Source organism: Bufo gargarizans, chromosome 4, assembly GCF_014858855.1.
Source record: "Bufo gargarizans isolate SCDJY-AF-19 chromosome 4, ASM1485885v1, whole genome shotgun sequence".
In the NCBI taxonomy this organism is placed as follows: domain Eukaryota; kingdom Metazoa; phylum Chordata; class Amphibia; order Anura; family Bufonidae; genus Bufo; species Bufo gargarizans.
In genome coordinates, this window is record NC_058083.1 from 215,970,956 (window position 1) to 215,986,680 (window position 15,725).

At 44.7% G+C, this 15,725-nt stretch overlaps 1 protein-coding gene across 5 annotated transcripts in view; it reads left to right on the forward strand.

Moving 5' to 3' along the window:
* The window catches only part of CCDC150 (coiled-coil domain containing 150), a 96,606-nt gene that overhangs the window by 7,658 nt on the left and 73,223 nt on the right, over nucleotides 1–15,725 (forward strand). For 4 of the 5 annotated variants that reach the window (XM_044291859.1, XM_044291862.1, XM_044291860.1 and 1 more), the window contains exons 2-9: nucleotides 2,340–2,488; nucleotides 2,802–3,016; nucleotides 3,104–3,282; nucleotides 6,382–6,450; nucleotides 9,000–9,116; nucleotides 9,202–9,331; nucleotides 12,008–12,051; nucleotides 12,668–12,760. In XM_044291859.1, coding sequence (XP_044147794.1) covers nucleotides 2,343–2,488; nucleotides 2,802–3,016; nucleotides 3,104–3,282; nucleotides 6,382–6,450; nucleotides 9,000–9,116; nucleotides 9,202–9,331; nucleotides 12,008–12,051; nucleotides 12,668–12,760 — 993 coding nt within the window. In that variant the 5' untranslated portion in view covers nucleotides 2,340–2,342. Of the gene's footprint in view, nucleotides 1–2,339; nucleotides 2,489–2,801; nucleotides 3,017–3,103; nucleotides 3,306–6,381; nucleotides 6,451–8,999; nucleotides 9,117–9,201; nucleotides 9,332–12,007; nucleotides 12,052–12,667; nucleotides 12,761–15,725 lie in introns of those variants that run through there. The other variant, XM_044291864.1, reaches the window with a different exon arrangement.

The following is a 15,725-nucleotide window of genomic DNA, read 5'->3' on the forward strand; positions in this document are numbered from 1 at the left end:
CCCACAGAGAGGGCTCTGAGTGCCGCCTCTGGCACCCGTGCCATAGGTTCGCCATCACTGGTATATCTAATGCCTTGGAAAATCTTTTGGACCCTTCTCCTGACTGGTATCTTTTAACAATGAGATCCCTCTGATGCTTTGGAAGCTCTCTGTGGACCATGGCTTTTGCTGTGGGATGCAACTAAGAAAATTTTAGGAAAGACCTACTAGAGCAGCTGTACTTTATATGGGGTTAATCAGAGGCACTTTAAATGATGGCAGGTGTATGCGGACTCCCCCTTGTGCTGCTGAGGGAACATGGCGCGCGCTGGGAGCAGCGCACTCCTTGTTCTCTGATACTAGGCTGTGCAGTTGTGCAGCCAAGTGACGGTAAAAGGCAAATCCCGGTATCTAATCGATACAAAAGTATCGATTGGGTATCGATAATTCGATACCCGGTGCAACCCTAGTACCATGTACTGTATAGTATATAGAATCAGTGCACCAGTGTTTATGTACACTAGAAGAATATTAAAAAAGAAGACCTGGAAAACTTAATGTGATGGAGCTGAGATTGACCAAGTATAAACTGCTAGTGGTGCAAGGTAATTAGGGGTGCACCGAAATGAAAATTCTGGTCCGAAACCGAAAATTCAGGATACCCCTTGACCGAAACCGAAACTGCCTTTTTGCCCAAATACTTTTAAAAGACCCCCCACCCCATAACAGTGCCATCCACAGACCCCCCACCTCATAACAGTGCCAGCCACAGACCCCCCCACCTCATAACAGTGCCATCCACAGACCCCCCCGCCTCATAACAGTGCCATCCACAGACCCCCACCAACCCCATAACAGTGCCATCCACAGACCCCCACCCACCCCATAACAGTGCCATCCACAGACCCCCACCCACCCCATAACAGTGCCATCCACAGACCCCCACCCCATAACAGTGCCATCCACAGACCCCCACCCACCCCATAACAGTGCCATCCACAGACCCCCCCACCTCATAACAGTGCCATCCACAGACCCCCACCCACCCCATAACAGTGCCATCCACAGACCCCCACCCCATAACAGTGCCATCCACAGCCCCCCCCCCCCCATTGTACAATTAATAGAAAATAGCGGGGAGGGACTGGGAGGAGGAGCTGGGGGCCGGTGCGTTCACTGTGCTCCGGCCCCCAGCTCCAGTAGTTATAAAATGTTGTACAATTAATAAGCATTCTATTCATGAGGCCCCCCTCTGCAGTATTACATTCAATACAGCCACATCCTACTCACAGGGCTGTCTATGCTGGCCGGCCGGGCAGAGGAGCGGCAGCGTCACAACTGACGTCATGGGCCCGGCCTACTTTCTGAATGAAGGAGGCGGCGCAGGCATGTGACGTCAGTCGTGACGCTGCCGCTCGTCTGCCCGGCCGGCCAGCACAGCCCTGTGAGTAGGATGTGGCTGTATTGAATGTAATACTGCAGAGGGGGGCCTCATGAATAGAATGCTTATTAATTGTACAACATTTTATAACTACTAGAGCTGGGGGCCGGAGCACAGTGAACGCACCGGCCCCCAGCTCCTCCTCCCAGTCCCTCCCCGCTATTTCCGGCCGATATGTAAAAATATCGGCAGAAACAGATTAGGTGCATTCTCGGCCGCCGAAATTTCGGTGCACCCCTATTGATAACACAACCAAGGTGGTGCCCCCTTTATTTTGGCTTCTGCATCAGAGTATATGTTGAGGTAGGGTCACATTAATACTGGGTGTCATCTTCCCTTGCTGCGATACAGGCCTCTCCCCTGGTAATGGTCATACAGATGCCGGATATCCTCCTGTGGTTTGTCATTCCAAGCTCTTTCTACTTGGGACCTGTAGTTCAGCTGAGGTGGTGGTTGCTTCTGTACATGGAGATCCGTCACCTCATCCAGTCCCGGATATTCTGGATGGGGGAGAGATCTGGAGATCGAGCTGGCCTGGGGGGCTGCTGGATTACTAGTGTAGAACAGGCAGTGTGTTGGCTGGAGCTATCTTGCTGTAGCACCTCATCTCCTAAATTAAAAAAGGCAGTAGGACTGGTCCCATTATGTCCTGGACCTAACGAAGGCTGGTCAATGTTCCATTCACAAATACCAGGTGGAAATGGGCATGGTAGCTAAAGGCGCTCCACACCAAGACACCTAAAGTTGATTCCTCAGCAAAATCTGATGCAGCCATCAATGACAAATCATAGTGTCCAGTGAGGAAAGCAGGTTCTGTCTTGTACTAATGATCGCCGCGTGGAGTTCAGTATCACCTGATATGTGATTTGTCATAAGGTAGAATAAGTCTTGTGATGTCATTCTTCTTTACTGTACACAGGGAATGGCGCGACCGGTGATCCCTCCGCTCAGCATTCTTCCTACCGCCCCGGAAACCTTCTCTGTGCTGGAGCAGCGAATGCGTGTAGCTGAAGAGCAAGCAGAATCCCTGATCAGTGAACTGCAGGCGCTGGGTCTTACCAGACATCAGTGAGATTTACTTTATAACATTTTTCCATGCTGAGCATAGGATCTAGAGTTGTGAGACATTCCTCGACATATAACATGTGTTAGGACTTCACAGTGTTTGCCACGGTTACTTGGCTTTGAGGCGGGATATACATGTTTGCATGACTCCTATGGAAGTACATGGAAAGCCCTGTGTTTTGCGGATCCACGGTTTGCGGACCGCAAGTCAGGCATGGCCTACTTTGACTAGAGAACTGTTTTAGTTTATGGTGGAGCTTCTATTGCACTCTTCCCCTTGGACATTTACTAATTTTTCTTTGTTGGTTTCCATTAGATTCACCAAATTTAAAGTAACAAAGTCTGCTGAACTTATTCGTCCAATCAGCCCAGTGAGGGCCCGGCCAGCGTTTACGGGAGATGGTGATACATTGTGGAAAAACTGTGAAAATCTTGTCACCCGCATGTGTCATATGGAAAGCGTGCTACACACTTTGAAACTTAATATTTTCCGACTGCACACAGATCGGGAATTGAGCACAAAACACTCAGGTAAGTGACCACCAGACTCAAAAAACTTGAGATAACATTTTCCAACTTTAATTTTCCAGATTTTTTAAAATGATATTACATCCCTAGGTGAACTTGAGCATCGTATGCTTCAGATGCAAGAAGAGCATGCCCAAGAACTGAAAGAAGCACAGCTAGATGTGATGAGACTGCGGCAAAGGTTAAACTGTGCCATTGAGGAGGGGCAAAGAGAACGGGAAGCCAAGGAGCGGCTGAGCGCCGCCCTCGAGATTGCCACAACCACTAAGGTCCCTAAGGAAATAAGAAGATTGTGGGTGTATCATGCCTAATGAAGCTTGCCTGTTTGCTTCCTACATAACCTATTAAATGGGGTTTTCCAGGATTTAAAGGGAAGCTGTCAGCTCTGAAACGCCCACCAAACTAGATTAAGCGGTGTGTAGTATAAATGAGTCAGATTATATCATTTTTATCTTCATTTCTCACTTGCATTCCGACACTGTGCAGACCAGCAGTAAAATGCATTGAGAGGACTCCTCTTTGAGTCATTTTGTGTAATTCCCAATAATTCTTGTTTTGGCTCTCTTAAGCTTATTCCAATGTTGGTCATATGAGCACGCCCACTCCGCAGACCCCCTAATTCCGCCATGCTTCAGAGCTGCAAATGTATTTCCCAGCCCTCTCAGACTGCGGGAGCGACTTCAGTACTCCTTATTTGAGTTGGTTATCTGTGGGCGTTCCCACGATCCACTGCCGCTACCTGCTGTAGTACAGAATCCCCTCACAGGGCCGGAGCATGAGCAGTAAGCGTCCCTCTTCATTGGAGCTCCAGGGAATCCATTGCCTGTTGTTCTACAGAATCCACCTCACAAGGCTGGTGCATGTGCAGTGAGCATCATCCTTCATCCTTCTGCTGTTCATCTGAGTACTCTGGTACTCCAGTGAATGAGAGAATGCTCACTGCTCATGTGCCGGCTCTGTGAGGGAATTCTGTGTCGGAGGAACGCCCATTCAAATTAACAGTACAGAGGCCACACCCACAGTCTCAGAGGGCCGGAGAAAACAATCACAGCTCCGTGGACATGTCGTCCGTTGAAGTACAGGGTCTGCAGAGTGGCTGGGGGGTCACGTGACCAACGTGGAAATAAGCTAAACAGAGCAAAAACTGTAATTTTTGTAAATTACAGAATGTCAATTGTTGATTGAGAGCAATTTTTTAAATCCTGGACAACCCCTTTAAGTTCTAGTTAATAATTATCGTTAAATGTTTTTTTTTCAAGGTTGACAATTTCTATATAGCAAAGGTTGTATTACCAGATCAGTTCCTAGCCATAGAAACCTTCTGACATGTGAGTTCAGGAAGCATGTCTTCATCTTTCTGATTGCTGTGGAGGAAATCTAAAGGAGCTGAACAAAGCAATCACACAGACTGGATTTGTCGCTCCTATCATTGGGGGACACAGAACACCATGGGTATAGCTGCTGCCACTAGGAGGCAACACTAAGCAAAAAAGTGTTAGCTCCTCCTCTCAGTTATACCCCTCCTGCAGACACTGAGCTAATCAGTTTTAGCTTAGTGTCCATAGGAGGCAGACATATTTTTCTGCAGGTCTGCCAAAGCTTTTTCCCTTTTTTTTTTTTTTTTTTTTTTTTTTTTTTTTTAGGTTCGGGCTGCAGGTGGGCTCTCACCACCTGTTTTGCCACACTTGATGGGGGAGACCAGTGGTGCTCGTCCCCCACCTCTGAAAGACAAGGAGGAACAGTGGATCTCAAATCCACTGTTACCCGTCAGCTACAGTGTCAACTTGTCTGCTACTCCTGGAAGTCCCCCCTGTTACCAGGGTAGCCGCCCTCCCCAAGGGGCAGCACACTGAGGAAGGTGGAACCAGGGTGGGCAGAAACCATCTGGATAAGTATATGACCTCCCTCTCCTTGCTGGCCCCACTGTGCCTGGGCCCCCTTCTCCTGTGTTCTCTAAGTGAACACAGGAATATATGTTTGTTCTCCCTGGGTGCAGTAGATAAACCTTAGCCTTTTTCCTTGTATCAGGTGACTCACCGACCCTCGATCCCACCTCCGGTCCCCAGCCCCATCCAGGCCCTGCATGTCTCCTTGGCTGCCGCTGCTTTTCTCCTCGGGCCATCGGTGCGCCCATTCCGGCCTCCTTTTTCCCCATTTGCTCCCCCGCTCCCTCCCTGCATTACCTCCCCTGCCTGTACTCGAGGCCCCGACTCTGCGGCTTACTATGCCGCATCTTCAAGAGTGTTTCGGGGTCCCAACTGGAAGTTCTTCCAGTCGACCCCGCCTGTACTCGAGGCCCCGGCTCTGCGGCCTACCAGGCTGCATCTTCAAGAGTGTTTTGGGGACGGGAACTGTACTATCAGAGCGCGGAAATTTTGTGCAATGTCTTTGCCCCACCAGCTGCCCAATAAGCTATGCCCCTGTGCTTAACCCTTTCCTTACCTCAGAACTACTGCACTTGGGAAAATTCTTACTGGGCTCTATGCTGAGGGTTAAAGTATTGATCATTAGTGCAGACGGCTGGGGGTTCTGATCCCCTAGTTCTGTTTTGATAGGATTAGAGCTGTATGTAATATAAAAAATATATATATATTCCATAGGTGGAGTAATTGCACTTGCACTAGAAGCCGTACAGCCTGTAGCATTACCCCCCTTTCATAGGCGGAGTACTTGCACTACCACTGGATACTCTACAGCCTATAGCATTACCATCCTTGCATAGGCAGAGAAATAGCATTTCCACTGGGTACTGTACAGTCCGTACCATGAGGCTGGGTTCACACCTGAGCGTTTTACAGTGCGTTCCTACGCGCTGTAAAACGCTCAACAGGCAAGAACCAATGATTCCCTATGGGAATGGTTCTCACCTGAGCGTTTTACAGCACATACGATCGTGCTGTAAAACGCCAAGAAGTACAGGAGCTTCTTTGGGGCGTCTTGTCACGCGTTCCCGTACATAGACTTCCGGGAACGCGCGACAATGGGCGTTCGCTTGTTCCGGAGCCACGATTGTAAACGCTCATACAATCGCGCATAAAGAGCCCAATTTGGTCGTCACCTGGAGCGCTGCATTTCTCTATTAATTCATCATCGCTTATAGTCTATCCAAGCCCACCATACTGATAAAAACCTAGATTATCATTCTGCAGTATCTATCTGTTCTTCCATGTTATATATGGGGTATAATTTAGGAGGACGAGGAGAATACTGTTATTAATAAATCCTCACAGAGCTTAGTGATCAAGTAATATTGTTGGTATTGAACAGTCTCCATTTCCTTGTTTGCTGTAAATGTGGTTATTTCTGGTTATCACATTACTACATGTAATCCCTACCATTCTAATGATAACCTTTTACTACCTTTGTAGACTGACGTGGCTATTGCAGCTGAGGAGCTAAAATCTACAAAAGCTTGTATGAGTCAAAGGCTAGCAAAGGTATTGATGCTTACCCTATTTAGCCCCCCCCCCCCCCCCCCCCCCACCACCACCACCACCACCACCTTCCCCCCTAGTGCTCAGTAGAGGTCACTTTATCATTTACACAGTCATCTCTATGGATGGGTGTGCCTGGTACTGCAGTTCAGCCTTAAAGGGGTTGTGTCACTTCAGCAAATGGCATTTATCATGTAGAGAACGTTACTACAAGACACTTACTAATGTATTATGATTGTCCATATTGCCTCCTTTGCTGGCTGACCCCGCAATCCAGCATCGGAGGTTGCGCTTGCACACTATAGGAAAAAATGCTGGCCTCTCTGGTAGTCAGGACCGTGGGTGCTTTTTTCTATAGTGTGCAAGCACAGCCACCCCTGCTGGATTGCAGGGTGGTTGTAACAATGGAAACGAGCAGCATATAATATAATATGATGGAAAAATTAATCCAGCCAGCAAAGAAAGCAATATGGACAATCACAAGACAGTGAGTGTCTCACTTCAGTAGGTGCCATTTTGCATGTACAAGAAGTTATTACAAGCCACTTACTAATCCATATTGCTTCCTTTGCTGGCTGTATTCATTTTTCCATCACATTATACACTGCTCGTTTCCATGGTTACAACCACCCTGCAATCCATTAGTAGTGGTCATTCTCCCACTTAGAAATCATGTAGTGGTCTGAAATTGTAGGTGAATTCCCACTCAGAGAGACAGAATAAAAAAAAAAACGAATTCAGGAAATCACAGTGTATGATTTTAAAAGAATGTATTTGTCTTGCACTGCGGAACATAAGTATTTGAACAACTTAGAAAATCTGTGTTACTATTTGGTACAGAAGCCTTTGTTTGCAATTACAGAGGTCAAACGTTTCCTGTAGTTCTTGACCAGGTTTTCACACACTGCAACAGGGATTTTGGCCCACTCCTCCACACAGATCTCCTCTAGATCTGTCAGGGTTCGGGGGCTGTCGCTGAGAAACAGGGAGTTTCAGCTCCTCCAAAGATGTTCTATTGGATTTAGGTCTGGAGACTGGCTAGGCCACTCCAGAACCTTGATATGCCTCTTACGGAGCCGCTCCTTGGTTATCCTGGCTGTGTGCTTCGGGTCGTTGTCATGTTGGAAGACCCAGCCACGACACATCTTCAATGCTCACTGAGGGAAGGTGGTTGTTGCTCAAAATCTCACAATAAATGGCACCATTCATCCTCTCCTTAATACAGTGCAGTCGTCCTGTCCCCTTTGCAGAAAAGCACCCCCAAAGCATGATATTACCACCCCCATGCTTCACAGTAGGGATGGTGTTCTTGGGATGCAACTCATCCTTCTTTTTCCTCCAAACACGACGAGTGAAGTTTAGACCAAAAAGTTCTACTTTTGTCTCATCTGACCACATGGCTTTCTCCCATGCCTCCTCATTGGCAAACTTCAGACGGGCCTGGACATGTGATGACTTGAGCAGGGGAACCTTCCATGCAATGCATGATTTGAAACCATGACGGCGTAGTGTTCTACCGACAGTGACCTTTGACACTGTGGTCCCAGCTCTCTTCAGGTCATTGACCAGCTCCTCCCTTGTAGTTCTGGGCTGATTCCTCACCTTTCTTATCATCAGTACCCCACAAGGTAAGATCTTGCATGGAGTCCCAGTCTGAGGGAGACTGACAGTCATCTTTAGCCTCTTCTATTTTTTAACAGTTGGAGGTCCACAATTTTGTCTCTGGTGTCTTTTGACAGCTCTTTGGTCTTGCCCCTGGTAGTAGTTGCCGTCTGACTGACTGTGGGGTGGACAGGGGTCTTTAAAGAGTTCAGACAGGTGATCCTAAGTTAGATTAATAAGTGGAGTAGAGGTGGACTTTTTAAAGGCACAGTAACAGGTCTTTTAGAGCCAGAATTCTTGCTGTTTCTCAGGTGTTCAAATACTTATGTTCAGCAGTGCAAGACAAATACATTCTTTAAAAATCATACAATGTGATTTCCTTAATTTTAATTTTACTTTATTCTCTCTCTCAGAGTGGGAATGCACCTACAATGTAAATTTCCGACCTCTCCATGATTTCTAAGTGGGAGAACTTGCAAAATCGCAGGGTGTTCAAATACTTCTGTTCCTCACTGTACATTAGTAAGTGCCTTGTATTAACTTCCTCTACATGATAAATGCCATTTGTTGAAGTGAGACAACCCCTTTAACTTTCTCTACATAATAAATACTATTTGCTGAAGTTTCACAACTCTAATCACTGGAACAGGACTGAGCTGCCATTTGTCCCCTTGTAAATAGTGAACGCGCTTTGATTGTCAGCTTCCCCAGGGGATGAACCCCCAAAGATCGAACAGAATGTCAATGTTTATATTCCCCGAAAACTCTTTTGACCTATATATACAGTGTGGCATTTAATTCCGCCTTTTAAGAATTTGTGATACAGACAATATAAAGTAACTAAGAGTATGTCGGCAGTTTTGGGTAGCTGGTATTGATGGTTGTATATAATGATATGATTATGACATTGTATATCAGTCATGTCGCCAACATATGTCTTTCTTTCCCAGCTGCAAGACAAGTTATCACAAGAAGCAGCTCTGCGGGCATTGCTTGAGGAGGAGCAGGCGGCACTGCTTCTTACAGTGCAGGACATGAACAATGTTGTAGAAGAGGAGCGGACACAGGTGGACATCAGATGTATTCAGCCATAAGACATCCATAAGACATGTAGCATCTATAGTACTCATGTGTTATATGTATGAATTGCAGGTTCAGGAGCTGCAGCAGTATTGCCAGAATATAAACAGAGAAAGCAAAGAAATGAAAGACAAACTAGAGAATGCAGAATCAAGGTGTCTGAAAGCTGAAAGGGACAACCATCAGTTGCGGAGTGAAATGGGTATTTATATGGGAACCTGCTGTCTTCCATATTTTATCTTTAAAAAAAAAAAAAAATAGCATTTCAGTTAGCCTAATACCCTTTTTTTTTCTATTTTTGTCTTTGTTACAATATTTATTTATTTACAATAAAAAAAAATGAAGCAACTTTGCAAACCTTGATTCAAAATCTCCTTTCTAAGGCTACTTTCACACTTGCGGCAGTGTGATCCGGCGGGCAGTTCCGTCGTCATGCGGACCGACGGATCCGTCTTGTACATTTTTCTCATTTTTACCGATATGCGCATGCCGGAACGACGGATCCGGCATTCCGGTATTCTGAATGCCGGATCCGGCGCTAATACATTCCTATGGGAAAAAATGCCGGATCCGGCGTTCAGGCATGTCTTCAGTTTTTTTGGCCAGAGAGAAAACCGTAGCATGCTGCGGTTTTCTCTTTTGCCTGATCAGTCAAAACGACTGAACTGAAGACATCCTGATGCAAACTGAACGGATTACTCTCCATTCAGAATGCATGGGGATATGCCTGATCAGTTCTTTTCCGGTATAGAGCCCCTGTGACGGAACTCTATGCCGGAAAAGAAAAAACGCTAGTGTGAAAGTACCCTAAGGGCTCTTTCACACTTGCGTTCTTTTGTTCCAGCATAGAGTTCCGTCGTCGGGGCTCTATGCCGGAAGAATCCTGATCAGGATTATCCCCATGCATTCTGAATGGAGAGAAATCCATTCAGGATGCATCAGGATGTCTTCAGTTCAGGACCGGAACGTTTTTTGGCGGAGGAAATACCGCAGCATGCTGCGCTTTTTGCTCCGGCCAAAAATCCTGAATACTTGCCGCAAGGCCGGATCCGGAATTAATGCCCATTGAAAGGCATTAATCCGGATCCGTCCTTAAGCTAAACGTCGTTTCGGCGCATTGCCGGATCCGACGTTTACCTTTTTCTGAATGGTTACCATGGCTGCCGGGACGCTAAAGTCCTGGCAGCCATGGTAAAGTGTAGTGGGGAGCAGTATACTTACCGTCCGTGCGGCTCCCCGGGCGCTCCAGAGTGACGTCAGGGCGCCCCACGCGCATGGATGACGTGATCGCATGGACACGTCATCCATGCGCATGGGGCGCTCTGACGTCATTCTGGAGCGCCCCGGGAGCCGCACAGACGGTAAGTATACTGCTCCCCGCTCCCCACTACTACTATGGCAACCAGGACTTTAATAGCGTCCTGGCTGCCATAGTAGCACTGAACGCATTTTGAAGACGGATCCGTCTTCAAATGCTTTCAGTTCACTTGCGGCGTATAATTCCGGCAAATGGAGTACACGACGGATCCGGACAACGCAAGTGTGAAAGAGGCCTAATGCAGCCCTGTGTGTCTCCAGGGTTATAGACTACAAACAGACCCTGAGTAGTCTGATCCTGAGAAGAGAACTCCAGCTCTGCGTCTCGATAAAACGATTCTTTATTGGTCACGTCTAAAAAAAAAAAAAACTGAAACAAGCAGTATGTGAATTCACACGTTATGGATCTTTTTAAGAAGTGACCAATAAAGAATAGTTTTATTGAGACACAGTGCTGGGGTCCTCTTAACAGTATTCTACCATTTCCTTCTCCGTGCACCATTACGTTTTCACGGGTTTCAACCTTGCAAAGTGTTTTAGTGGTGAGCTGTATGACCTTCCCTCATCTTTGTCCATTTGCATGGTAGTCTGATTCTGCATCTTTCCCCATAATCACTGCTTCTTCCTAACATGCAGAATGTGTTGGCAACAAGTAGGGAGGGTTAGTTACAATTCTGAATTAAATAAAAACTCAGGCATCCCCTGTTAATGTACTAAAATAAAAAAACAATACTTTCCCATTTTCTTACCAGTCGCTTCCAGTGATGCATTCCAGTCCTCCCCATCACTGGTTTCATCTTCCTGGCTGCAGTAGTGATGTTCCATACATACAGGTCACCATGCAGCCAATCATTGGCCTCTGCAGTATATGTGACAGCACTGTTGAGGCCAATGATTGGCTGCAGTGGTGACCTGTGTGCACAGAAAATGACCACTGCAGCCAGAGATAGCAGTGATGGAAGCAGCAGGGGAGAAAGGGGGTATCGCTTTTTGTTTTATTTTAGCACATGTACAGGCGCTGCTTGCCTGTGTGACTGTGTTCCTGAGGCTGCTAGTGAAGCCTTTTTAGCACAGAGGGATGCTGGATTGAGCAGCCAGTGACAGATTGTGTAGAACAGTTCCAAGGCATGTGCAGTACTACACAGACTGATAAGAGGTGGCATGCATGTGCGCTCCTGCGATTCCAGCCACCACATATGCAGGACTGCCGCCCTATCCCCTTTGAAGTCAGGGAGGCGGTCCTATCAGTGAAGCTTTCCTTCTATGTGCATACAGAGATAACTGTCAATCACTGATAGGACCGCCTCCTGGACTTCAAAAGCCAGAATGAGCAGTAATGTAAATGTATAAAAAAATCACAAGTTATACGGAATCTTTTCCCATAAAACTATATACGAGTCTGCTCATTTCCTCCTGCTTTACAATATGTTGCCTGTAGCTCAGACACATGTTTAATGTGACAGGTTCTCTTTAAGTATTGTGAATGATAGTTTCTATAGTTCTTGTTATATGCCAAAAACTTTAAAAAGTTTTTCTTAACATCTTGTGGTTTATTTCTCAGAGGCAAAGGACTCGCTTGTAAACCAGCTATATGAGGAAATTAAGGTAAGGATATTAGGCGAATAGGAAATTTTCTGAGGCTTGTCCAGTACTATGGACATATATTAAACTAGTGGCAGTAGCATGGTGGGGGGAGAAAGTACTATTTCCAGGTAAACAAACCGCTGCCATATTGTCTACATATACAATGTGCAAATTGGTCAGTGCTCCATTCACTTCTATGTTTGGTTCTAATATTTATTTTGCTCACAGGGACATTTTTATTTTTTTTATTATATTGGGGTGGCTTTTTTTTTACTTAAAAAAACAGACAAAATGTAAATGTATTATTGATAGAACATACTGACAATGTCAGCTTCTCAGCCACGTATGGTGATCTAAATTCAGTGGTGGTAGTCCATATGGATACACTTGCTGCTGTCTCTTTTGCGTCATTGGCTGATGCTCTAATTTCTGATGCATTAATATGTAGTCAGTGGTATGTGTTTTGTAGAAATTCACAGCCCCCACCCCCATGCACACTACTAATGCTGCTTTTGCAATAACAAAAATAATCAGATCTCCTTTATATGAATGTTGTACAACTCCTAAAAGTATTTCTTCTACTTCAGGATTTTTAGTCCTCCATGTATTGCTTATTATGATTGCTCTTCAATGTTAGGTTATTAAGCAGAAGTGTGAAGAAGAACAGGCTGAACTTGCACGGTTGCGAGCAGACTCTGTTGCTCTGCGGGAAGCTGCAGAAAATGTTCAGGTAACGTATCTGGAATAACGTGGAATGCCATGCAGTGTTTAGGTCCAGTGTTACTTGATATGAAATTTCTTTGTGCCTTTGTATGTTAAAATTGTGCTTGTATTGGGTTCATTTTATATTTGGGACATCTGTTCTGTTATTTTAATGGTGTATTTCAGGCTTAAAGGGGTTCCCCGGGAATTAAGGAAATGAAAATACTTAAATAATACTTTATTATAAACCTATTCCCAAATACCTTTCATCAGTTATAATGGCTCTTTTTGTCTGGGGAGCAATCATTAGGAGAAACAAAATGTCCGCTGTCCTGTTAGTACACAAAAAACCTGTCCTAATCACACAGCAGGACAAGTTGCTTCACAACACTGAGCTAAAGAGCTGCCTCATCCTCCTCTCCTACTTGTCAGGGGTTATGATCCTGAATACAGTTTAATATGATCTTCAGCTGAATCTCTGTAGGAATAGAGAAGACATGAAGTACAGAAAGGATGGGGGGTGTAGTAATGAGCAGCAGCATTTGTAGGCAGTCTCCATTACCACAGTCACTCCTGTCCATCCTCTTTGTACCTCATGTCTCCTAATGAGCTCCTTTCCTTCAGAGATTCATCTGAAGATGTTATCAGCTGTATTCAGGATCATAATTCCTGACAGGTAGAGCAGAGAGGAGGATGAGGCAGCTCTTTACCTCAGTGTTGTGAAGTAACTTCTCTTCCTGTATGATTAGGACAGATTTTGTGTTTACTAATAGAACAACAGCCATTTTGTTTCCCCTGATTTATTGTTACCTATACACAACTAGCCATTATAACTAATGAAAGGTATTTGGGAATATATTTATAATAAAGTAATATTTAGGTATTTTCATTTTTCTTAATTCCCAGAGAACCCCTTTAAAGGTTTTGTCTCAGTCAGACAACCCCTCTTTATGTTACACAAGCTCCATCTGGTCTACCTGTAACCCCTGACTTTCACCTGTCAATGACATTCAGATCTAAGGGCAATTCTGAGAAGAAATGTACAAGGTGCCAATTCAAATCAGTGGCTAACAAATAATAAGAGGTTTCACTATATCTCTCCAGCAGTAACCATTATTTTACAATGTCTATCCTCTCTGGTTAATATTAGGGGATTTCAGGTGGAGGAGTCACCCTAAAATGTTTATTCAGTTTCATATATAGTTTTTTTTTTTACTTTGGTATTTTATTTTCACACAAAAAAGAGAAGTACATTATTAATCTGTTATTTTCCAAAAATACACTACCGTAATTGACAAAAAAAATAACGCACCAAGAAGGAGTTGTGTGCATGTAATGATGATATGTGAGTACAATATTAGAGTGAAAGGATGAGGTTATTGGTGAAAACTGTACAATTAAAAGGAGGCTCAAGTGCCCTAGCCTCTCGGTGTACGAGATGAATTACAGGTGCTAAATGTACACGATCAGGATTGCGTGCAGATTTTGATGTACATTGTGTTCTATGAGATTGAAATTCTCATGTACACGATGCAGATTTTTTCAGTGCAGATTTTGACCTGCAGTGCAGATTTTAAAAACTATAGCAAGTCAATTTATTTTATTTTTCCTGACCAGATTCTGTCCATTTACTTCAATGGGGAGAGTAAAATCCACATGCGGAAAATCTGCATCAAATCCGGATGTAAATCTGCACAAATTGATGTGGATTGTCTGCAGGGATTTCCCTGCGAACACATGTGGATTCTCTGCACATAAATCCTGAACATGTGCATTTACTGTTGTAGTGGATAGGATTAGTTAAAATCCCCTCACAGATGAAGTAGTGTGTCTGAGTCCTTTAAGGGATTGTCCAGTCTGCTGTTTGTTCAGTGCAGCAACAGTTTGGTTTTTGAAGCAGGAGCGCATCCCAGAGGTTGGCCCTGCACCTCTCACACATTTAGAGCAGATCCTGTGTATATGCGATAATTTTACTGATAGGCATACATCTTTAAATGTGACCTATTAGCAAAAATAGAAGAAATTGGGTGAGGATTAAAGGGGTTGTCCCATGAAAAATATTCTACAGTTTTCAAACCAGCACCTGGATCTGAATAGTTTTGTAATTGCATGTAATTAAAAACTTAGCATAGCCACTGAGTTAGTAAAAAAAAATAAAAAATGTATCTGTATAGCGCCACCTGCAGTTTTTTTTTTTCTTATTCCTTTGTCCTGCTCACTGACATGGCCACACATGCTCAGTTTCATCCTTCAACAGCTTTCTGAGCTGTAATAGGTAGAGATGAGACACACCCCCTGAGCTGCAGTAGAAAAAGACACTCCCCCTTGAGCTGCCAGGTTGATATAAATCTAGCAGAGCAATGAATGTGGAGATCCCTGGATCCATGTGAGGTACAGGGCTGGTTCTAGCTTTGTTAGAAAGAGATTATCATGTACTATTTTCATTTTATACATTAGTCATGGGATAACCCCTTTAAATATTTTTTTCACTGCACTGTACAGCTGACCTGGTGCAATGGCTGGAATTGGTTAACATGGACTGCGAAATTTAAATGGTTAGACAGATATGTGAAGCCAATGGGTTGCCATAGAACTGGGTGACAGAAGAATGCCCTCAAGTCTGCCATGTGTGAGCCTAATAGGTCCAGCTGCTATCAAAACAAAGAGGGTAGTGTATCTAAATTAGGCGTATTTCAGGCATAGATTGTGGCACAATGCCAGGACTAAAAAAGTGGGTGGGGAAGGGCACGGCCAGAAGCTGTCTTACATTTAGAAGCGGCGCTGGATACGCCGAAGTTATGAAGAGGCCGGAGCCTCTTCAAAACTTCAGCGTTCCACTGATGGGGCTTTATTATTTATAAATGTGCCCCAAAGTACTCATACAGGGGCAGAACTGCAGTTTTTTCTCACATCCCCAATAGATAACATTTATTTAAAAAATGAATACATTAAATGTACCCCAAGATTTTGTCAGTTAAACTATACGATTCTTC